We start from the raw sequence: 24,819 nt of genomic DNA, 5'->3' as shown, positions 1-24,819 counted from the left end.
AGGCTCGTCTTTTAATAATATTACCTTCTTAAACTCGGGTGTGCATTTCATGTGACCCAAATCCAAATCCTAAAACGTTGAATAAAATGTGTTTCGGATTGCTGGTGTATTTCATGTGACGCGATCCAAAGACATATTTTAGACGACGTTCAATCTTCCTTAAAATTAATTAAAAGCGGTAAATAATTTTAAAATTGCACCATAGGCTGAACATGTTTTAAAATCAGATATTAGGCCAATTATGATAGTTTAAGCGACCGTGCTAGAACCACGGGATCCGGGGGTGCCTAACACCTTCCCCCGGGTCAACATAATTCCTTAGTCAGAATTTCTGGTTCGCAGACTTCACTTGGAAAGTTGAAAATTTCCTCGATTTGGGATTCAAAATAAACCGGTGACTTGGGACACCAAAAGCCAAACCTATCCCAAGTGGCGACTCTGATCATTAAATAATCCCATTTCGAATAATGTCACTTTAATTGGAAAAACTCCCTTATACACTATCCTTCGGGGTAGGTGTGTAAAAAAGGAGGTGTGACAGACATCATCATTGATCAAATTGGCTCCACGGATCAGGAGGTTCACGCCATGATAAAGGTACCTAATAACCCTAAACCATGGCTTATCTCTATTATTTATGCTAGCAATCTTTTAGAAGAAAGACTAATATTATGGGAAAACCTAAAAGCAGTTGCAAATAATTTTAAAGGACCATGGCTTGTTACAGGTGACTTCAATGAAGTCACTGGAGCTTCAGAAAAGTTTGGAGGCTTGCCGGTTAACAATAGAAGAATCACGGAATTCCTCAACTGCCTTGGTCACTGTGGGTTAATAGACCTAGGTTTAAAGGGGTCTAAATTCACATGGACAAATAAAAGGAAAAAAAAAAAAGAATTTCCTAATTATGGAAAGAGTAGATAGATGCGTAGCAAACCCGGAATGGATCAATATATTTCAAGAAGCTCACCTCACACACTTAACGCGCATTCATTCAGATCACTGCCCCCTAAGACTGGACCTCACAAAGAACTTTGGTAGAAGTGGGACCATTTTTAGAATTGAATCCATGTGGACGTCCTACCCCACTTTTAAGCCCCTGGTTAAAGAAACTTGGAATAATCAAGTAAATATTACCAATGCTATTAAAAACTTCACTGAAAAAGTTACGGACTGGAACAAGAACACTTTTGGCAACATCTTAAAAAAAAGGGAAGTCATGGCTAGATTAGAGGGTATCCAAAGATCACGCAATTATCCTAACAGCCAGTTCCTGATTGACCTAGAAATCGACCTATTGGAAGAATATAAGAATATCCTTAGATAAGAAGAAGATTTCTGGAAACTTAAATCCAGAGTCCAGTGGCTTCAAGAGGGGGACGCAAATACTAAATTTCCACACTACTACCATGCATAGGAGAAGGAAAAACAGGATTCTAAGCCTCAAAGACGAAGGAGGGAATTGGTATTATAACCCCAAAGATATTAATGAGCTTATTAATAAAAACTTCCTTGACCTCTACTCAACCAAGCAAGAGATGTCCTACAAAGATAATACATATATGTCCTACTACGCTACTATTAAAGAGTCGCAGAAATATGACCTATGCCTAACCCCTAATGAGAAAGATATTAAACAACCCTCAACTCCTTCAAGCCTCTTAAAGCACCGGGGTCGGATGGCCTACATCCTTTTTTCTATCAAAAATATTGGAACGAGACGAAGAATCAACTCATAGACTTCGTCATTAGTACCTTTGAAAATAGACAAATGATAGAAACTATGAACAAAACCTATATATGCCTCGTCCCTAAGTGCCAGAATGCTGAGACAATTAAACAGTATAGACCCATTAGCCTGTGCAACACAGCTTATAAGGTTGTCACAAAAATCATAGTGAATAGGATCAAGCCTCTTCTTCCCAATATCATCCACCCTACTCAAACTAGTTTTATCAAGGGAAGAAGAGCTTCCGATAATGCTATCATCGTTCAGGAAATCCTAAACCATTTCAAAAGTGCAAAAGGTAAAAAAGCCAAAATGACGATTAAAATTGACTTAGAGAAAGTGTTTGACAAAATAGAGTGGTCCTTCGTTAGGTTCTCGCTTAAATCTTTAAACTTTCCTAATAACCTAATAGATATCATTATGTCCTGCATCTCTACCACCTCAACCTCTATCCTTATTAACGGCTCACGCACTGACTACTTCACACCCTCTAGAGGCATAAGGCAAGGGGACCCCTTATCCCCATACCTCTTTATTATCTGCATGGAAACGCTCTCGAGACTCATTAACCATGAGATCGACTGCTACAGGTGGACCCTATTAAAATATCCACCAAGGTCCCTCCCATATCCCACCTTTTCTTCGCAAATGACCTAGTGTTAATGATGGATGCCAACCAGAAAAACTGCAACTCCCTCATTGATACCCTGAACAAATTTTGCAATATATCAGGACAAACTATTAATTTCGATAAGTCTAGAATCCTTTTTTCCAACAACACTCCTCAGGACATTAAAAACCACATTAGCCAGAGCCTTGCTATGAAGCAAGCGACCAACTTTGGCAAATATCTGGGATTTCCTATGATAAATCACAGGATAACCAGCAAAAATTTCCAATTCATTATAAACATGCTCAACAATAGGCTTCAAGGGCGGAAAATGAATTTCCTAAACATGACGGGTAGAACCACTTTGATAAAAATCACCCTAGCAGCCATTCCCAACCATGTCATGCAAATCTACGGCCTCCCAAAAGCCACTGCTAATAAGATTGATGCTATTCAAAGGAGCTTCCTGTGGGAAAGTACAAACAAAAAGAAAAAATTCCACCTTATTAAATGGGATATAGTTACCAAATCAAAAAAAGAGGGAGGATTGGGGCTATATAAATCCCAGTGGAAAATTCCTCCTTTAAAGCAGCATTGGCATGAAGATATTCTAAAGATAAAAACTCCCTATGGGCTCAGGTCCTCCATAACAAGTACGATACAAAGAACAAATTGACCAACAAAACTTACAAAAAAGAGAGGGGTTCTCATATATGGAGAATATAGCAGAAGGGACAGAAATTTGTAACAAAGGGTTGCACTGGACAATAGGGGATGGGAAAGCCATTAACATATGGGATGATAAATGGATAAATAATGCCGAACCCTTGAGGAACCTCATTTGGGGAACACTAACGAGGAATGAGGCAAATCTCACTCTTTCTTCTATCATAGCTAATGGTGCCATAAATTTGAACACCATTTCGTTTGATCTGCCTAACGGCATAAAGCGAAAAGTCCACAGCACTTATATTAAGCAGGGTCGTCCATCTAGGAATAAGCCCAGCTGGAACACTCTAAACCATAACTCCTTCTCCACCAAAGCAGTTTATGAGCTCATCGCCCACCTCCAAGAGAACCCGAAAAACAATTCAGACTATGGATGGATATGGAAAGTCCCAACAATCAATAAGATAAAATCCTTTCTTTGGCTTGTAGCCCATAACAGGCTTCCCACCACCCTCATGCTTTTTAAAAGACACATGAGCGATACGGATATGTGTAGTATTTGTCACAAAGAGAGGGAGGATATAGAGCACATCTTCTTTAAATGTACGTACTCCAAGCATATATGGGAAGAAATTAATTACAATCATAACTTCCAACACCTTGACGCTAATACTTATACCATTCCCTCATGGCTAAAAAAACAAATTAACTCCAAAGGCATATTTAATAATCTCATTAGCGGGAGGGGGGCCCTTCCTTTCATTCTCTGGCACTTATGGTTAGCTAGGAACGAAATTCTCTTCAATAAGAATAAAAACCCCACGTTAGCAAACCACATCATCAGTAAAGCAATAGAGTTCAAATACGTGACAGAAACCATCCACACTAAACCAGACAAACACATTTCTTTCATCAAATGGGAGCCCCCCGACCCAAATTTATTAAACTCAACATAGACGGATCCTGCATGGGAAACCCAGGTAAGGGGGGATTGGGGGAGTCTTCAGAGATAGCAACGCCAACTGGATCCTTGGGTTCAGCTTGGCCATCCTACATGCCACAAATATCTACATGGAAGCTTTAGCCTTACTACATAGATTAAAACTGGCCAAAGAGAAAGGAATGCACCACTTAACCATCGAATCTGACTGTAAAGAATTAATTAAATTGATGAATAGCAATGACGGATATTATCAAAATTTGGTTGATGATAGCAGAAGGCTATTACAAGAGATGGAGGATCCACCGCTGAAGCACATCTTTAGAGAGGCAAATGAAGTAGCAGACAAGCTGGCTAAGAAAGGGAGCAGCTCAAATGTTTTTGGGGATTTAAACTTGTTTTATTATCCACCTTCTTTTGTTGTATCTTCTTTTGAAAGAGACAAAGCAGACACCATGTCGCCGAGACTTGTCCACGTTTGTAATGACGTTTAATTATTAATGTATGTCATTCATTACCAAAAAAAGATATATATAACAAGCAACTCCCTGTCTCAAGCATGATACGGTAATCAGAAAATAAAGTAATAGTAACTTATTATAATTGGTTAAACTGCATTGATAGTATAAAAAAAAATTATATTGTTAGCATATATAACTTATACTCTATCAAATAAACAATTATTAACTAAAGAAAAAACAAAGAGCAAAATTTTGCAGAGATTGCACTAAAATCTGATAACTTCTAAAGAATGACTCCTTCGGGAAATATTCAAAATCAATTCTTTATGCCCACTGCTAAACTTAAGTTACCGTTACTATCCCATCTCAGCTGCCTGCTTCTGGCGTCGACCTTTGTGAGGACGATCTTCAATCGTTGTGTTGTGGTCGACCCTGTCCTTTGTTTTACTTATCCATTACAGTTGTTACTAAATTTGGACCTATACAATTAGTTCCAAACTATGTTCCATTAAAAGCGATCCCCCCTTTCTCCAAGCGACTTGAAACCTTTAATTGCACCATTTCAGTGAATAAGCTTATTCTACATCTACCAAGATATATTGGTGGAAAAATATTTATGGGAGAAACCAGCAGCTATATCAAAAGCTTTATGACTTCTGATTTCCTTCGGATGCACATAAAAGGAACTTTTTGTGATATTTACCAGTTGACCAGAATATAATTTCATCATCGACATAAGCCAGATGATAGCTCCCCTTGGTGTGGTGAAAGAGTGAATGTTAGGTTTCTCAAATAAAACATTCAGAGCTCATGAAAAAACCTCTGCCCAAATTACACAGAGGATCTGCTTGCCTTAACTCTCTAGTGGAATGGGGGAAACCACAATTTTGCCACCACAAGTTTGAAATGCCAATTGACAACCCATAAGAGATCTACATTGTAGCAAGAGACTGTTTCAGTTTTGCCACCACATTTGGATCTTAGGATCGAGCAGTACTAATAATAAAGTCATGACATCCATATGGACGAGTAAGGAGTTCAATAGCCTACAATTTGGAATAGAAGATTGTAACGACCCGACCGGTTGTTTTGAGCCCTAGCACGTCATTCAGCAGTCTGAGGCCATGAGCAGCTTCATTTCAGGTATTGTGACTTGTACGCGTGGTCGGAATTGAATTTCTGGAAGTCCAGAGTTGATTTGGAAGGAGAATTCTTGTTTTGGAAGCTTAAAGTTGAAAGAATGAACTAGGATTGGAATTTTGAGTATACGACCTCGGAATCGGGATCTGAAGGTTCCAGCAGGTTCGTATGATGATTTCGTACTTGGGCGTATGCCCGGATTGGGTTTTGGATAACCCGGGAGCGTTTTGGCGCCTATTGTGGAAGTTAGCATTTTGGAAGAAAATTTCATAAGTTTGGCTTGAAGTGCATTTCAGTGTTATCGATGTCCGTTTGGGATTCTGAGTCTTGGAGTAGCTCCGTATGGTGATTCTGGAGTTGGGAGAGTGATCGGAAGTGAATTCGGAGGTCCGCGGGTCATTTTGGAGTCATTTGGCTAAAGATAGAAATTTGAAAGTTTCTGGGAAGTTTGACCGAGAGTTGACTTTTTGATATCGGGGTCGAATTCCGATTTTGGAAGTTGGAGTAGGTCCGTAATGACGAATATGACTTGTGCTCAAAATTAGAGGTCAATCGGACGTGATTTGATAGGTTTAAGCATCGAAAGTAGAAGTTGGAAGTTCTAAAGTTCATAAAGCTTGGATTGGGGGTTGATTCATGATTTTAACGTTGTTTGATGTGATTTGAGGCCTCGATAAAGTCCGTAACGTGTTTTGGGACTGGTTTGTATGATTGGTTGGGGTCCCGGGGGGCCTCGGGTGGATTCCGGGTGGTTAACGGATCGAAATTTGGAATTTTGGACAGCTAAAGAATCTGGTTGCTGGTATTTTCGCTTCTGCGGTGGGATAGCCGCAGAAGTGGCCCGCATAAGCGGAAAGGAAGCCGCAGAAGCGGATGTTTGGTCAAGGCTCGAGGACCGCAAATGCGGTCAAGATTCCGCAGAAGCGGGACCGCATCTGCGGAGGATAGTCGCAGAAGTGGAAGAGGGGCAGCTGGAGAAGACCGCAGATGCGGTCAATGTTCCGCAGAAGCGGGACCGCATCTGTGGATGGTGTGCCATTGAAGCGAAAATGGGGAGGCTTGATAGGAACCGCAGAAGCGGTATTTGGACCGCACCTGCGGAACCGCAAAAGCGGTCAAAGGACCGCAGGTGCGAAAATAGCTGGAGGCAGAGGGGTTTTAAAAATCGGATTTTGGCCATTCTTCTCTCATATTTCACTTGGCATGGGCGATTTTGGGGAGCTTCAAGAGGGAATTTTCGTCATCAACGTTAAGGTAAGTTATCCCCACCTATTTTGAGTTAAATACATCAATTATGTATGGATTTAAGCATGAATTGTGTAGAAAATTTGGGGTTTTGGTAGAAAGACCTAGAAATTATATTCTCGGAATTTAGCCACGATTTTGGGTATGGAATCTAGAGAAAATTATTTATTTGAGTTCCTAAGGTCATGGATAATCTTTATCTTCGAAAACTTTCGGATTCCGGGCATGTGGGCCCGAGGGCATTTTGGTCAACTTTTCGATCGGAGTCAGGAATTGCTATAAATTAGATTGTAATGAATAATTGAGCATATATTAATGGATTTGCGTAACCGTTGGCTAGTTTTGGAGCGTGGTGCATCAAGTAGAGTCTTCGGAAGGGCGTGGAATGCCGGTTATGGATCTTCGGAGCGAGGTGAGTCTTCTTTCTAACCTTGTAAGAGGGAATTGTCCCCATAGGTGAAATAATTGATTATGTGCTCCTATTTGCGGGGGCTACGTACGCACGAGGTGACGAGAGTCCATGCGTAGCTACTATTATGCTATTACCCGGGTAGTTAGGACCCAAAAGTATGTTATACTTGGATTGTCTACGAACCCATTGATAGCTTGAATTGCTTTAATCACATTGAATTAGTAAGTGAATTTCTAAAGGGATTAAACTTTATTTCTTAAAATTTGTTAAAGGAGAATTGGTTTTATTTGGATAAATATTCCCCGATAAGTTCTTAATTGACTGATTGAGCATGTATCCCTATGTGTACCTGCGTCGCATGCATGATTCGCGAGCAGGGTATGTGTTTATTTATGGAACGGGCCGAACGCCTCGGCAGATTAAATAGATGCATCTATGGTTCGTGTCGTTCGACCCTCGGTAGTGCACAATTTACATTTCTGTTGGAGCGGGCCGTCGACCTCGGCGTGATTTGCGCATGACATATATATTGTTTCCCGAGAATTTTAAATGTTGATATTGCCTTTCATGGCTTGATATAAATTGATAAGATAATGAAAAGTAAACCTTGAAAATCCTTTATTATTTATTAAAGGTGCTTATCTGTCTTCCCGCTTTGTGAGTTAGAACTGCTATACAAATCCACGATTTTCTCACACTTTTAGTATATTATTATTGGGCCTCTAGCAAGTATTGAAGTCGACCATCTCGTCTCTAATTCTTCGAGATTAGGCGGTATACTCATTGAGTACACGTTGTTTACGTACTCATACTACACTTCTGCGCATTTTTGTTGCACAGGTATATGTAACTCTTGTGGCCTACTGGGCGTATCAGCACGGATGATTTGGGGGCTAGGTGAGTTGCATTATTCGAGGTGGCCCGCAGCTAGTATAGCCCTTTTCAGTATATTGTATTTATTTCCTGTCCATTGTATTTCGGACGGATGTTGTATTTTATTTCCTTATCAGTAGATGCTCATGCACTTGTGAGATCGGGTTCTGGGATGGTTGTAGGATTGTTAAATATCTACTTGGTTAAAGACATTATTATTATTTCAATGAATTCCATTACTTGTTGTCTAAATGTATAAAAGGAACGATTCCTTTAAGGTTAAAACAAGAAGTTTCTAGTTATTGATTGTTGGCTTGCCTGACAATGGTGTCCGGCGCCCTCACGACCCTTAGTGGATTTTGGGTCGTGACAAAGATGGTACCTTCAGATCAGCTTTAAAACGACAATAAAGTCCTAGGTTGTAGGTCAGTAGCGAAATTTAACCATACGTTGTTGTCAAATGGTTTCAAAATTATAAGTGTGACAAAGGTGTTTACATTAACAATACTCAATTAGTTTGATGTACATCATGAATTGTACACGACCAAACACAATTTATGCGATGAGAAAATTGAGTCTATACACAAGTAATCATGATCAAACTCATTGGACAGCAATGAAACGAGTTTTAGGGGAGTTGAAGCAAATCCAAAACTTTATTTTGTAGTAACAAGTATCACACGGTAATTGCGGTATATAGTGATACATTGGGTCACTAGATCACCCGAAACTAAATCCATAAGTAAATATATTTTTACCATTATTGGAGGACCAGTATTTTGGAAACTCGTCCAAACAGACATGCATCGCCCGCTCTACAATGAAGTCTAAGTTCATAGCTTTAGACAAGGCCTGTGAAAAAGCTGGATGGCTTTGGATCGAATTTCTTGAAAGACATTCCATTTTGGCTCAAAACGTTGGAACCTATATGCATATATTGCGATAGTCAAGCAATAATAGGAATGGCTGGGAGCGTTAACGATAAATTTCGTCAAATATGACGAAGAAATAATACTGTTAGACAACTACTCTCTAGTGGAATTGCACAAGTGTATGCATAAAGTCATGAGATAATATTTCCAATTCACCACAAGGCCTAACTAGAGAGGCAATTGTAACACCATCGAGGCGGATGAGACTATGGCCGAGGATAAGTCATCATGATGACGGTAACTCTACCTAGAAGATTAGAGATCCCAAGGTCTAGGTTCAAGGAGAACAAATAATTTTATGAATGACGGTTCAACATTGTGAATAAACTCAATCTATTCTCGTGATAAGACAATGTTGACAAACAAGGATGAAGTGCGAAGCCTTTTTAATGGTTTCTATTCTAAGTTTGAGATGGCATGAGAAAATATTGTATTTACGGGTTACACGTTTAGGAATCACCTATGTGAGTATGAAGTGTGACATGCTTCAAGGAGAACGATTATAAAGCCAATTCTTTATGCACTCATGAAACCAGGCAATGTTCACGACTAAAACGAACACAATAATGAGAACGAAAAATAATTAAGAATTAATTGAGTGATTTATGTTGTCTAAGTATATATTAAAGTTCGATACTTCAAGGATATCATATTTACAAATTGAACAAGTACATCTGATAGATGTTCACTATTTCAAAGGGCAGCCTATTTATCTAGAGGCAATTAATTCTTAATAGCGCAATTTACAAAGTTTTTTCTGCATGTCTTTTAACAAATGTTCATTCCCTATTTATGTGGAGGATTGTTAGGTTTTTCTGAAAGGTGTGAATGAAAAATAAAGGAATATTATCCTATATGAAATAAAGAGAAGAAAATTATTATGCTTATATTGAAATACTTCTACTAGCTCTTAAAGAGTTGAGAATAAGACAAGCCTCGCGCTGTTGCTGTCATCATTCGATTTGGATTCAGTTTTAGTTTTGGCTAAATGATCTGATTACTTGAAATATCGTTTGGAATGAATAGTTTCTCTTTAATTTTTATTTTCGTAAGTCATGTGGCATTCCCAAATAGTCATTGACTGAAATTTGAACAACAATTTTCGGTCTTTAAGTTCGTTGAATATATGAAATTTGAAATATTACTATAATAGAATAGTTTATTTTATTTTATTATGAGAAGAATTAATTCAAAACTTTGAGCAATTGTGAGCTAATTAAATTCTTTAAGTACACATAATTTGAACTCGAAACTTCATCTTGTTTTACCTAAAGTTGTCTTCCAATTTATTTTATTTATTCTAATTTTTGTTTCGAACATAATTTACTAAATTCCAACGACCAAATTATTACTCAAGTTCATCTGCTATACAATACTCAAATGAATGTCTTGTAGTGATGATTTCATCTGCTATACAATACTTCGGAATCATGTGAAATATTGAGAAATTATAATAAAATACAGAAAGTTATGATTTAGACATTCCGTATAAAGGATTCATGAATAGTTTTGTCTTGTGAAAATATTTACAACTCAATATAGTGGAGGTTGAAATTTAAATTTTTTGATTCAATAAAGACTTGCTTCTAGAATATTACAAAGAAAATATTTCATGACCCGAATTAACTGAAATGGCCATCAATCATCAGTGGACCCGACCGGACGTCAGAATCGGCCGTAGAAGTTGGAGTACTAGAAAGGATTTAGAGGGTATTTGGTTGGTCAAACTGGTTTATAAGCATCTTTTGACTTATCTACGTGTTTGGTAAATATCCAAAGTGCTTATAAGCTAAAATCAGTCATAAGTCATAAGCTGATCACTCCCAACTTAGAGGGTGTTTGGCTAAGCTTATAAGCTGGTCAAACTGGCTTATAAGCACTTTTTGGCTTATCTATGCGTTTGGTAAAATTAAAAGTGCTTATAAGTTAAGTGCTTATAAGCCAAAAATAAGCCAAAAGCCATAAGTTGGTCTCTCCCAACTTATCAAATTTTAGCTTATAAGCACTTTAGGTTTGACCAAAATATTTACTATTTTATCCCTAAAATATTTTTTTTAAAACAAAACTCTTCGTATAACCAATTCTTTAGCTGCTTATTATTACTTTCAGCACTTTTATCCAAACACATAACTGCTTATTTTTTAAATCAGCTTCAGCACTTAAAAGTGCTTTTCAACAGCTAATGCTTATCAGCTACTATAAATCAGCTAAGCCAAACGGGCTCTTATTATTTTTCAGCTTATAAGGACTTTTAATTTGACCAACACTTTTACTAGTTTATCCTTAATAATATTTTCTACTTCACAAAAATAAATTTCTTGGCGTTCTCTTCATTCCATATTCGTTGGTAATTCTTTTCTTTAGAAAGAAATTTTTAATTGACAATGTTTTGAAAAAGAATTCAAGGGTATTTTAGTCATTTTAACAAAAGATTAGCTTATGAGCACTTTTTAATCAAACATATCAACTGTCAAACTTATCAGCTATTTACCATCGGCTAATCCAAACGAGCTCTTAATATTTGCCACGTGTCAATAATCAAGAGGTATATTGGACAAAATTGAAGGAAAAGCTACTGGAGGGGATCTCGATTCTCGACCTACACTTGACGGACTATTTTGAACCTACACCAAACATAAGTGACCATTTTTCTTATTTTTTATCTTTTGACATAAGACCCATTTTGCAACCTGGAACCGGTTTCTTCACCCAGGTCCACTTTTTTTCACTACAGCAACCACAGCCAGCTAAAACCATAAGCAAAAAGCGAAAACCCAGTTTGATTCAAACAAGTCTCCGCTGTGTGATTTGTCAATTGAGGTTCCTTTTCTTTCTTCTCTTTTTATTAAATCACTTTTGTCTGTATTTCACGCTACAATGAGATGCTTTCATAAACGAATGTGACGTGTTTATGTTTACAGCTACTTCCTATTTTTATGTCTTAAATCTTTGAGAACTATTCAAGAACTTGAAAACAATTCCCCCAAAAAATAAAAATTGAATCTTTTCTTTTTTCGCCCAGTAGTCTGTTTCCAAAGTGTGGATTTTTATTAGAGTACTTTTCGAATTTCTGAGATTGATGGTATTTTGGGAATTTTGCAGAAATGGGGTCTTCTGAACGTTTAAGATCTTCGCTAATGGTGTATAGGAATCTACTAAAAGCAGTGAAAAAGCATATAGGGAAGGAAGAACACAAGGTTCATTTCACTGGCTTCATCAGGGAAGAGTTCAAGAAGAACAACAATCTTGAATGCCCAAAAGACCCCTCTTTTATTCAGCAGAGGATTAATCTTGCTCAAAATTATACTTACCTTCTCAACAGTGTCCACCATCATAAGGTTAGCTTCATTTCTCTATTTATCCACATTTTTCGACGCGTTGTGTCTTTCTTTATACTAGCCCCTCTTGTTTCTCTTAGATGGATGAAATTTAGGAAGTTTATTTTGACTATGTAATATAGTACTATTAATGGAAGAATATATTAAAACAATTGTTAAAAAGTAATTATAAGTCAGTTTTATAGAATTAACATCGTGTCAAAATTTAGATTTTTTCCCAGGGCTTTGGTCTAGCGGTTTAGCGCTAAGAGTGTACTGGATGATGTTTGGGTTAGGTGCATGTCACGGTTTTGAACCCTGTCGAACACAAAGTCGTGATATTTAAATGGAGGAGGGTAGAGGGGCAGGCCATTATCCACTGAGTTTCGAACCGTGCGCCATTGGTTCTCGGGGATTTCTCGGTTATAAAAGAAGTTAGCTTTTTAGTTGTTAAATTAATTTAAAATCGAAATTTAGTGAAAAAGTCATATGGTGGAACATTAAGGAAGTTCTGAAATAAATAAGGGTATCTTATGAATTAGGACATAAAAAGATATTTTTAAAATCTCGATTTGTTTATAATGTACTTAATTTGTTGAGTTAAGGCAGATAGCGAAGTGAAATGCAAGTCTCATAGATGGTAGCAAGAACAACAATGTTACATGGAGTGCATGTGGAGCCTCTAATTTCCAATACACCTACAAAATGAGTCACAAAAATGTTAATGTTGAGGGAAATGTGTAATCATGGCAATACTACCGGTGATCGTATTCGATAAAGGGTGCAGATGGCACAATAAAGCATAAAATAAGAAAAGGCCGCTTGAGATGGTGCGGCACCATGATAATTGAAGGTGCTAAAAGGGACGAGGTCTAAAATAACCTGGAGAAAGATGGTCTCAGAAGACGTGCAGTTTCTTGGAATTTACGTGAATTTATTAGGGACCTATAGAGGCAATACCAATTAGCTGGATTAAGTTTTTATTTTATTTTGTCATTCTTACATAAAGTCTGTTGGCTAGGAGTCTCTTTTGTCTGGTTATAGACTCGAATGCCATTGTATGGATAATTGTGGGATTTAAAGAACCTCTAGGGTTCTAGTTTTGGAGAAACCTTAATTTTAAGGCAAATTATTTTTAGGTAAACGTAGTATTGGAATGATTAAGGTCTGAATAGTCCTGAGGATTCTTATAGATGACCCTAACTTTGTTTTTATTGAGGCATGATTGATATTGATATAAACTCATAGCTAGTAATGAGCAGTAGGTCATCAGAAAATGTTGAGCACAATGGTCATTTGTAATGAACATTTCACCAACTTATTCGTATGATTAGAATGCGCATCAGATTGTAATCATCCTATGCTGTGTGAAATGTGAATCAAGGGAATAAAATTAAATTGTTTACCTATCTTCTTTTTATAGGGGTAAAGAAATTCATCATAAAAGTGCTAATGCAACATCATCCATCTCATCACTAGCTATGTTAACCCACGACAGTCAAAAGCTGCATATAAGATGATTATGGATTATGAAATCTTCATCAAGACAAGTGTTGTCGAAGAGGAAGTTAATGTGCTCATGGGTGTAATATTGTGGCATGACATCAAATCCCATGAGAAAATCATCACTAGGATCAACTTTGTTAATATATTTGTCAATATAAATAATTTTTTGCTTACTGTAAAAAAGACTAATGGAGAACAAGAAGTAATAGTGTTTATAATTGTGGAAGACTTTGGTAATATAGGAGGATTATGTGATAAGCTTATAGGTAATCTGTAACTTAATCATAATTATATAGGTGTTTAATATTTAACTCAAAAAATAAAAAGAGGGAGAAGAAAAAGATTCTTCCATCTTTTTTTATTGAAAATTTGAATTAAGATTTTATTGCTTAAACTTGATCGTAAGGCATTCTCCATCCAACTGAGCTGACTCATTTTGTCAAACATTGGGGTTTCACAATGTCAGCATCTTACCAACACAGGCAGCATTTGCTATGCATGATTAAAATAAAAATACAAAATGCTGGTCTTTCAGACTCCTTTCATAGCTTTTGGTACTCTGAATGACACTCCTAAGGTATTCATATTCCACTGATATGCAAAATCCTAAAGCTTATCACTTGTTAACAGTAGGTGGCTTTGAATCGAAAATGAATTGTTTTTTCTGATTGATGCAGTATGTATATATATATATATATATATATATATATATATATATATATCGCTGAAGATGTTTTCTGATTGAGCCCTATGTATACCTTGCGGTTTTATCCTTTATTACTTGACCATAAAGTTGAACTAAATTAAAGGGAGTCATCCGGAATCTTCTTTTCTCAACTTCAGCATTATTTGTGTAGTGACCTTCCCGTCTCTTCTTTCATCATGGTTCTCTGGATGTTGTGTTTGTTCTTGTATTAAGGAATCTGTGATATTACAATTGCATTTTACAAATCCAATGACTTCCTTTATTTCTGCAGGACTTGTTATTTTCTTACAACATTGCAGTAGATAGATCCGATGAGATGACAAAAGTGCTGGGCAAATCTGCTGCAAGTGTGGGTCTCCGCCTTCCTGAAGTTTATCAGTCTTGAAAGTTGGTAGGTTATCACCATTTTCTTTTCCATTTGCTTGCCTATGTAATGGTTTGGTAACAAACACGTTTATGCTGTGAAATTTATGGCATATTCCTGTCTAAAGTATATCTGTGCCTGTGTGCTTTGAGGCGGATCACAGAATATGTAGAATTGGACTATCACACCCTCTATTCTAACTTATTTTTTTGAAATACTCTACCTAGTAGAAAACTTCAGAGTCTGGTTATAAACCAACTCCCTTCCCCCTGGAAGAAAGGAAGCAGCGGCTAGCATGCTAAGCTAAGATCAACCAATGTTCGAACTGAGAGAAGAGGGGGAGGGGGGTGGGGAAGTGCTTTGGTATATGAAATTTAATACCTACTAAAGCAAACTGAATTTGACTATGCATTATGGACGTTATATTGAATTGAAGAAGTTCCTGTATTAAAAGTTTTTTTTATTCTTGGCACACCTGAGATGATAGTCCAAGGTCTTGTCTTCTATATTCTAAATCATTCTTTATTAGGCTGTTTGCTCTCCGTTTTCTGCAAAAGCCCATCCCTTGCAGTAAGTTGGCAGCATTGATGGCATTTGCCATTGAGTTAAAAAGCCACTCCTTTCTTGAAGCACATTAATGGTGGTATTTTGAGAAAATAAGCTGTGGGTTTTGGCTTATATTTCATATACCAGCTGGGGATAAATTTTAGGCTTATACTTCTCCTTTTCACCGCTTTTCAAGCTGGAGGAAATGACTGAATGCACTCCTAGCTTGACTAAAGAGAAGGAAAACGAAACCTTTAAAGTGGTTTAGTGAAGATGTCTGCAACTTGAAGCGCAAAAGGAATATAGTGTGTAGTGAGTGCACCAAGAAATACTTTTTTCTCGAACAAAATCTTTCTCGATATGTTTGCTCCAAGCATGAAATATTGGATTAATTTACATATAAAGTGCACCTTTGTTGTCTTGTAGAAGCTGAGGCGAGTGATATTTATTGGATACTGTTAGAATAGTCATGTAAATAGGAGTAAATAAATAACCCTAATCCAATATATATTAGGAGTAGGACATGTTATGTGTGTATATATATAGGGCTCATTGTAACATATGTCAATACATCAATAATATATTTTCTCCCGTGCTTTCTCACATGGTATCAGAGCTACGGTGAGAAATTTATCGTTGTGCGTCATTCCAGCGATATCCGGGAAGAAAGAACTCAGTCACCGTGCAATTTTCCGGTGACCTAAGTGACTTATTGCGTCAAAGTCACTAATTAACAGTGTTGTGCAAAATCCAACACCACCACAAGGTTCCCAAGAGAGATCCGACCAAACCCCAGAAAAAAATCACCGGAAAACAGTCACCCACGTGCCGTCACGCGCCTGTCGGAGCACTGTTTCCGGCGGCGCGTCTGTCCCACGCGCCGGCGCGTGAGACCCCTTCCTGTCAGATTTCGGCTTCGCTCCTTCAGGACAGTTGGATCGCCCTGCAATTCCGAGCCTGTCCATATTTTTATTTTTTAATTCCGACCACTTTGAGTTTTTCCGGCGACTACACTGATTTTTCCGGCAGCTACAGTACTTTTCCGGCAAACACAGTGTTTTCTTCATCTGTTTCAGAGAATTTTCAGTTGATTCTTTTTGTTATTTGGTGATAATCCAACCATGTCTTTGGGAGTCGATGCTTTCGGGTCTAGAAACCCGGGTTCTGGCAGTTCCGGTGTTATGATTACCTCAGAACCTTTAATGGGAGGTTCAAACTACTTAGATTGGGCTTCATCTGTCGAGTTGTGGTGTAAAGGTCAAGGAGTTCAAGATCATTTAACAAAAAAGGCTAGCGAAGGTGATGAAAAGGCCAAAACACAGTGGGAGAAGGTCGATGCTCAGTTATGTAGTATCCTGTGGCGATCTATTGATTCCAAGTTGATGCCCTTGTTCCGTCCATTCCAGACATGTTATTTAGTTTGGGAAAAGGCTCGTAATCTATACACTAATGACATATCTCGTTTCTATGATGTAATATCGCGAATGACAAGCTTGAAGAAACAGGAATTAGATATGTCTACTTACTTGGGACAAGTTCAGGCAGTCATGGAAGAATTTGAGACGTTGATGCCAGTTTCTGCTAGTATTGAAAAACAACAAGAGCAACGACAGAAGATGTTTCTAGTTCTTACACTCGCTGGACTCCCTAATGACCTTGATTCAGTACGTGACCAGATTTTGGCTAGTCCAACCGTCCCCTCAGTTGATGAATTATTCTCTCGATTACTTCGCCTTGCTGCAGCACCTAGTCACCCAGTGAGCTCATCACAGACACTTGACTCATCTGTCCTCGTATCCCAATCAGTGGACAATCGGGCATCTCATACTATGGAAAATAGACGAGGAGGAGGTCGTTTTGGAAGATCTAGACCCAAGTGCTCCTATTGTCATAAACTTGGACACACTCGTGATGTATGCTATTCTTTACATGGCCGCCCAACCAAAAATGCTTATGTTGCTCAGACTGAGACTACAGGTAACCAGGGATTTTCTTTATCTGAAGGGGAGTATAATGAGTTCCTTCAGTATCGAGCAAGTAAGCAGACATCTCCACAAGTAGCTTCTGTTGCTCAGACTAATACTTCTGTTGCTGGTAATTCTTTTGCTTGTGTTTCCCAGTCTAGTCCTCCTGGACAATGGGTTGTGGACTCAGCCGCTTCTGATCATATCTCTGGTAATAAATCACTTTTGTCAAATATTGCGTATTCACAGTCTCTTCCCACTGTTACTTTAGCCAATGGGTCTCAAACCAAAGCAAAAGGAGTTGGACAAGCGAATCCCCTACCCTCTGTCACTCTAGATTCCGTTCTCTATGTCCCTGGCTGTCCTTTTAATCTTGCATCTGTTAGTCGTTTGACTCGTGCCCTCCATTGTGGTATATATTTTATTGATGATTCTTTTATTATGCAGGACCGCAGTACAGGGCAGACGATTGGAACAGGACTTGAATCAGAAGGGCTTTACTACCTTAACTCCCTAAAATCCTCCAAGGCATGTCTAGTTACAGATCCTCCGGACCTAATTCACAAACGTTTAGGACATCCAAGCTTATCCAAGCTTCAGAAGATGGTGCCTGGTTTGTCTAGTTTATCCACATTAGAGTGTGAGTCATGTCAGCTCGGGAAACATACCCGAGCCTCCTATCCTCGTAGTATTGAGAGTCACGTAGAGTCTATTTTTTCTTTAGTTCACTCTGATATATGGGGTCCTAGTAGAGTCAGTTCAACCTTGGGATTTCGTTATTTTGTTAGTTTTATTGATGATCATTCAAGATGTACTTGGATTTTCTTAATGAAAGATCGTTCTGAGTTGTTTTCTATATTCCAGAATTTTTGTGCTGAAATTAAAAATCAATTTGGTGTTTCCATTCGCACTTTTCGCAGTGATAATGCCTTAGAATATTTATCCTCTCAATTTCAGCAGTTTATGACTTCTCAAGGAATTATTCATCAGACCTCTTGTCCTTATACCCCTCAGCAAAATGGGGTTGCAGAGAGAAAGAATAGGCACATCATTGAGACTGCTCGCACACTTCTCATTGAATCTCATGTTCCGCTGCGTTTTTGGGGCGATGCAGTTCTCACAGCTTGTTATTTAGTTAATCGGATGCCTTCCTCTCCCATCCAGAATCAGATACCGTATGCAGTATTGTGTCCCCAATCACCCGTATACTCTGTTCCCCCTCGTGTTTTTGGGAGCACTTGTTTCGTTCATAACCTAGCCCCTGGGAAAGATAAGTTAGCTCCTCGTGCTCTCAAGTGTGTCTTCCTTGGTTATTCTCGTGTTCAGAAGGGCTATCGTTGTTACTCACTTGATCTTCGTAGGTACTTTATGTCCTCTGACGTCACATTTTTTGAGTCTAAACCTTTCTTTACCTCTTCTGACCTTTCTGACCCCCTTGATATATCTGAGGTCTTACCTATACCGACCTTTAAGGAGTCTACTATAGCTCCTCCTTCACCTTCCGCCACAGAAGTCTTACCCGAGTCTCCTATAGCTCCTCCTTCACCTTCCGCTATAGAAGTCTTATCCATTCCAGCCGTTGAGGAGTCTAGTGTGGCTCCTCCTAGACTCCCTGCCACAGGAACACCACTTTTGACATATCATCGTCGTCCGCGCCCAGCATCAGGTCCAGCTGATTCACGTCCTGCACCTGACCCTGCTAATACTGCGGACTTGTCTCCTCTTAATCAACCGATTGCACTTCGGAAAGGTATACGGGCCACCCTTAATCCTAATCCCCATTATGTCGGTTTGAGTTATCATCGTTTGTCATCACCCTATTATGCTTTTCTATCTTCTTTGTCCTCTGTTTCCATCCCTAAGTCTACAGGTGAAGCATTGTCTCATCCAGGATGGCGACAGGCTATGATTGACGAGATGTCTGCTTTACATACGAGTGGTACTTGGGAGCTCGTCCCTCTTCCTTCAGGTAAATCTACTGTTGGTTGTCGTTGGGTGTATGCAGTCAAGGTTGGTCCGGATGGTAAGGTTGATCGTCTTAAGGCTCGTCTTGTTGCCAAAGGATATACTCAGATATTTGGGCTCGATTACAGTGATACCTTCTCTCCTGTGGCTAAGATAGCATCAGTCCGCCTTTTTCTATCCATGGCTGCTGTTCGCCATTGGCCCCTCTATCAGCTGGACATTAAGAATGCTTTTTTACACGGTGACCTTGAGGATGAAGTTTATATGGAGCAACCACCTGGGTTTGTTGCTCAGGGGGAGTCTCGTGGCCTTGTATGTCGCTTGCGTCGGTCACTTTATGGTCTAAAGCAGTCTCCTCGAGCCTGGTTTGGTAAGTTCAGCACAGTTATTCGAGAATTTGGCATGATTCAGAGTGAAGCTGATCACTCTGTATTCTATCGGCATTCTGCCTCGAGTCTCTGTATTTATCTGGTGGTCTATGTTGACGACATTGTTATTACCGGCAATGACCAGGATGGTATTACTAAATTGAAGCAACATCTCTTGCAACACTTTCAGACTAAGGATCTGGGCAAACTAAAGTATTTTCTGGGTATTGAGGTCGCTCAGTCTAGCTCAGGTGTTGTGATCTCACAACGAAAGTATGCCTTAGATATTCTTGAAGAGACAGGAATGACAGGTTGTAGACCGGTTGACACTCCGATGGATCCGAATTCTAAACTTATGCCAGGACAGGGGGAGCCTCTTAGCGATGCTGCAAGATATAGACGGTTGGTTGGTAAATTAAATTACCTTACAGTGACAAGACCTGACATTTCCTTTTCTGTGAGTGTTGTGAGTCAGTTTATGGATTCTCCGTGTGATAGTCATTGGGATGCAGTTGTTCGCATTCTTCGGTATATAAAATCAGCTCCAGGCAAAGGTTTATTGTTTGAGGGTCGAGGCCATGAGCAGATCGTTGGATACTCAGATGCTGATTGGGCAGGATCACCTTCTGATAGACGTTCTACGTCTGGATATTGTGTCTTGGTAGGAGGAAATTTGGTGTCCTGGAAGAGCAAGAAACAGAATGTGGTTGCTCGGTCTAGTGCAGAAGCAGAATATCGAGCGATGGCTATGGCGACATGTGAGCTAATTTGGATCAAACAGTTGCTCAAGGAGTTGAAATTTGGTGAGATTAGTCAGATGGGACTTGTGTGTGATAATCAAGCTGCTCTTCATATTGCGTCAAATCCAGTGTTCCATGAGAGAACTAAACACATTGAGATTGACTGTCACTTTGTTAGAGAAAAGATACTCTCGGGAGATATTGCTACAAAGTTTGTGAAGTCGAATGATCAGCTTGCAGATATTTTCACCAAGTCCCTCACTGGTCCTCGTATAAACTACATATGTAACAAGCTCGGTACATATGATTTATATGCACCAGCTTGAGAGGGAGTGTTAGAATAGTCATGTAAATAGGAGTAAATAAATAACCCTAATCCAATATATATTAGGAGTAGGACATGTTATGTGTGTATATATATAGGGCTCATTGTAACATATGTCAATACATCAATAATATATTTTCTCCCGTGCTTTCTCACAGATACCAATGCCTCGAAGAAGAAAAGTTATCTAATCTAATTCTTCAGTTGTGGATGCATGGATTGATATTCCGCTTCTGTGCTAGATTTGGAGACCGTTGGTTGTTTCCGGAAGGACTAAGAAATATAGTTGGGGCTTAGGTGGATGCAAATCCCTGAAGTGCTTCTCCTTGTGTTAGGACAACCTGCCTGCTCTGCATCGCAGTTCCCATAAAGTTCGAATGAACTTTGTGAAAGGAATGTGAGGCCATAATGGATCATTTCTTCTAATGTCAAAGAATAATTTTGATTGCGTTTGTATGTCCTTCCACTGGACGTGGAGGTGCTGACATACCTTATTGATTGCATTAACAACTTCAGGTTGTGTATAATTGCTTAGGTATTAGAGGGCGTCTACTAAGCGGGCTGAAATTTCAGTGTCATGAGAGTGTTTAAGTGAAAGCAATCCGTGACTTTGGCTCGATTCAGTATTTCTTTTGTGTACCTACTCTGGAAGATGGTAATCCATGTGCGAAAATATTGAGCAAGTAGTGAAGCTGGTGTAGACCCCTGAGAGAAAATTTTATGTGTAGTTTCTTGGTTAAATCCCACATAAACACGACGTTGTTTCTTGTGAGGATAATATCATCAACAATAGATTGATTACTAAAGTAATATTGTTCTTATTCCTTAATAAAGAAGTAATATTGTTCTTGTTTAATGTAAAAAGAGAAGGGTCTTGACTGCATTTAATACCAATATAAATCAGGAATTTTGATGTACAATCCAAAAGGTCATGACTGTACCAGATTTCTTGCTCAATCAACCTTTAGCTTAATTATCAGCACTTCCCCGCTTTGCTCAATCTACATTTGTAGCGCTGATACTAAACTGTTCGGAGAACAAAACAATTATTTTGCAGAAAGCAATTGTGTTATTTCATAAAAAAAACAATTGTTTTCTGAAAACTTCTTCCACAATACACAATAATACATGCTTGCTCAAGAATTTTAGTTTGGAATTTGGGGTGATATCCAAGTGTGCAATATAACTTTTTCTGAGCATCCTATTTGTTTCTCAAGTCTGTGCCAGCCTATGCACTATGGAACATGACATTGATATTTCTCTAGAGATTACTAATTCAAAACTGCATTAATGGCTCACTAGAAATCCGGAGGTTGTAGTCTCCTTCTGGACTTTGTCAGGGTTATTGGTTTTGAGGTGCTTGTATATAGCCTCTCTTGTTTGTAGTAGAAAACAGTATATGCTGGTTTTTGAACCATGTGTAAGTTTGGTTTCCCTGGAGAGCATAGAGCATGACATTGTTTCTTCTGGTACTTTTTACTTTTTGTTGCTTTGCTGAAATATTGGGGAGAAAAATCCAGTACGGGATGCTCCAACCCCCCCCCCCCCCCCTCCTGTTTTTTTTCCCCTAAAAGACTAAGCCGCGGAAAAATTGCATCTGTAAGAGGGTTATCTCTTTAGTGAAAATAATGTTTCTGTATTTCTTTTTTCTTCTCTTTTCATTTATTATTTTCAATTTTCTTTTTTTCTTCTTTGTGTCTTCTTGTTTTTCGGTACAAATTCATATTGCTGAACTCCCAGCATACAATTTTTTATGTGGAAGGTTATAGGTTCTTGCCATAGCAGTTCTGAGCTTGTTTATAAAAATTTGAATTATAGTGGTCAAAAAGTTACCCTGTCATAGCATGCTCAAGCTTTGATAGTCCACACGCGTACAAAACTATGGAGTCCAGTGAAATTACTCGTCACGCTTGCTTAATTTAAACGTCATTTCACCACAGGAAACTGTCATAGTTTCTTCCATTATCTTGCACTTGGCCATTGTTCATCCCTATGCTAGCCTAGAGTTAGCCAAAGGAATATCTACCACGCTTCTCCAAAACTGTCACCCAACAGGTCCAACTTATTAGAATTTTGTAAATTAATGAGAATTCCTTTTTTTGATTTATGCTGCACCCTATTTTCGATTTTGCACTGGTTCCAACTTCCTGTTGGCTATTTCCTTTAAATTTGGGTAGGTTCTGAATTCTTTTTTCTTTTCCCAGTGAACCGGAGGAATAGTTTTTCCATGAGGAACCTCATTGCTGCCATGGCTAACTGAATTTAGGGCAATGGATTGATAGTTGGCTTATTTTGATAGAATTTAAGATTTCGGAAACTAAATGTTTGTATTTTCTGCTTCGAGATATAGGAAACTACGTCTTTACTTGAGTGGTTATATTGAATGAAGAAGTGAAATAGAGTAATACAGGTCAAACAACTGTTATTGGGAAATCAATCTAGGATTAGGTGTGGGATGGTGGTGGTTAGGAGTGTTGCTCTTGTGGGGTTGTTGATGGGGCAAAAAGCTCGATGCATGTTTATTTGAATGGGGACCTCTTTCTAAGTAAACTAACACGAATGAGTTTTATGTACCCTTGTGAAATGTAAATGGTTTCTTAAATAAGCTTTACGCATGGAAACAATAAGGTGTAGTCGCACCTCTGGCAAGCAATCATTGCCACACTGATAACAGTGGATCACTGAAAATGCCTGTGATCCTAACTCTGTCAGCTCATGTATTGTTTTGCAATGTTTAATATGGAGAAATTCTGTAAACCATATTAATTCATTCGTTATTTTTTTTTTTTTTTAATTTGGTCCCTTTATACTCTTACATGTAATAATCCTCGCGAAATCTCAACCAGGTCAGTGTTGCGGTAAGAACATAGAACAGCTTCCTATACATCTCTGATACACATTTAGAGCCCATTTGGATTGGCTTGTTTTAAGTGCTTTTAAGCTAAAATAGCTTTTAAGCCATTTTGTAATGTTTGGATAAAGTAAAAAAGTGCTTTTAAGCACTTGTTTTTAAGCTAAAATGACAAAAACAAGCCAAAAGCTAAAAGTTAGAATTCCTACTTATATGGCTTAAAAGACTCTTAAAACAAGTCCATCCAAACGGGCGCTTACTCATATTCTTGCTTGTCTGCGGTACTTTTATCACATGGAATCCATCTCTTATATAGTTTTTTCTCAAATTCATTTTTTGTTTGCAGCACTGGTATCACGTCAATGGTGGTTTTCAGATGATTCTACAAGGCTGGGGGCTGAAAATTAACACCGTAGCCTGGATTTGGATAAGCGAATAGACGATAACATTGACTTGGGAAGAACCTCCTCCCCATTCAAGGTGCTGAAAACCTTGCCAAAAGCAAATAAATTGAGCAGTATCCCTGGATATTCTGTCATGGGGTGTTAATTTTGGTCTTAAATTATTTATCGTTGATTTGACAAGCTTCCATTAATAATATGTTCACCAGAGTGCCGAAATTCTTTTTGCAGATTATGCAATTTTATCTCTGTTCATATTATTTTGTGGGAAGTTGGGAAAACAATCTAAACTTATAGAGTACTAGTAACCGATAGCCATATGCTAAATATTAGACTATAATTTTTGGGATCTTCGTGCAGATATACGGTTATTGTTTTCTTTTTTTAGCAGATATACACAAAACATACACTAATGATACATGATTGTTCATATGTTACATATAAACTATACATATATATGGTATATATTTGACGGGCATTTTTAGCTTAAGCAGTTGGATGTACGATTATTTAGTTTAAGAATCCTAGCGTTAATCTTAAACCATCTAAAATAATTGAAAAGGAAACACAATACTATAATTTTGTTTGTCCCTACTATTACCTGAAATTTAAATTTTAAAAGGAGTCTGCTTTATGATCATGTTTTGCTAATTAACATGAGCAAATTTTTTGCTTAACTTATTGCTAAATAATACAAAGATCCCTTTTTATAACATAAAAAATTACATATCGTCTCTTCTATGTTTTCTCTGCGATTT

The 24,819-nt window shown here is 38.2% G+C and overlaps 1 protein-coding gene across 1 annotated transcript; it reads left to right on the top strand.

The window, feature by feature from the left end:
• LOC109225876 lies at positions 11,671–24,438 on the top strand. Its single transcript, XM_019390680.1, has 4 exons — positions 11,671–11,828; positions 12,111–12,346; positions 14,809–14,928; positions 24,007–24,438. Exons 2-3 carry the CDS (start codon positions 12,113–12,115, stop codon positions 14,920–14,922), a joined length of 348 nt encoding a protein of 115 aa, XP_019246225.1. The 5' UTR covers positions 11,671–11,828; positions 12,111–12,112; the 3' UTR covers positions 14,923–14,928; positions 24,007–24,438.

The sequence above is a fragment of the Nicotiana attenuata genome, chromosome 5, assembly GCF_001879085.1.
Source record: "Nicotiana attenuata strain UT chromosome 5, NIATTr2, whole genome shotgun sequence".
Classification (NCBI taxonomy): Eukaryota; Viridiplantae; Streptophyta; class Magnoliopsida; order Solanales; family Solanaceae; genus Nicotiana; species Nicotiana attenuata.
The sequence above is the reverse complement of the archived record's forward strand: the minus strand, read 5'-3'. Positions and strand labels throughout refer to the sequence as shown.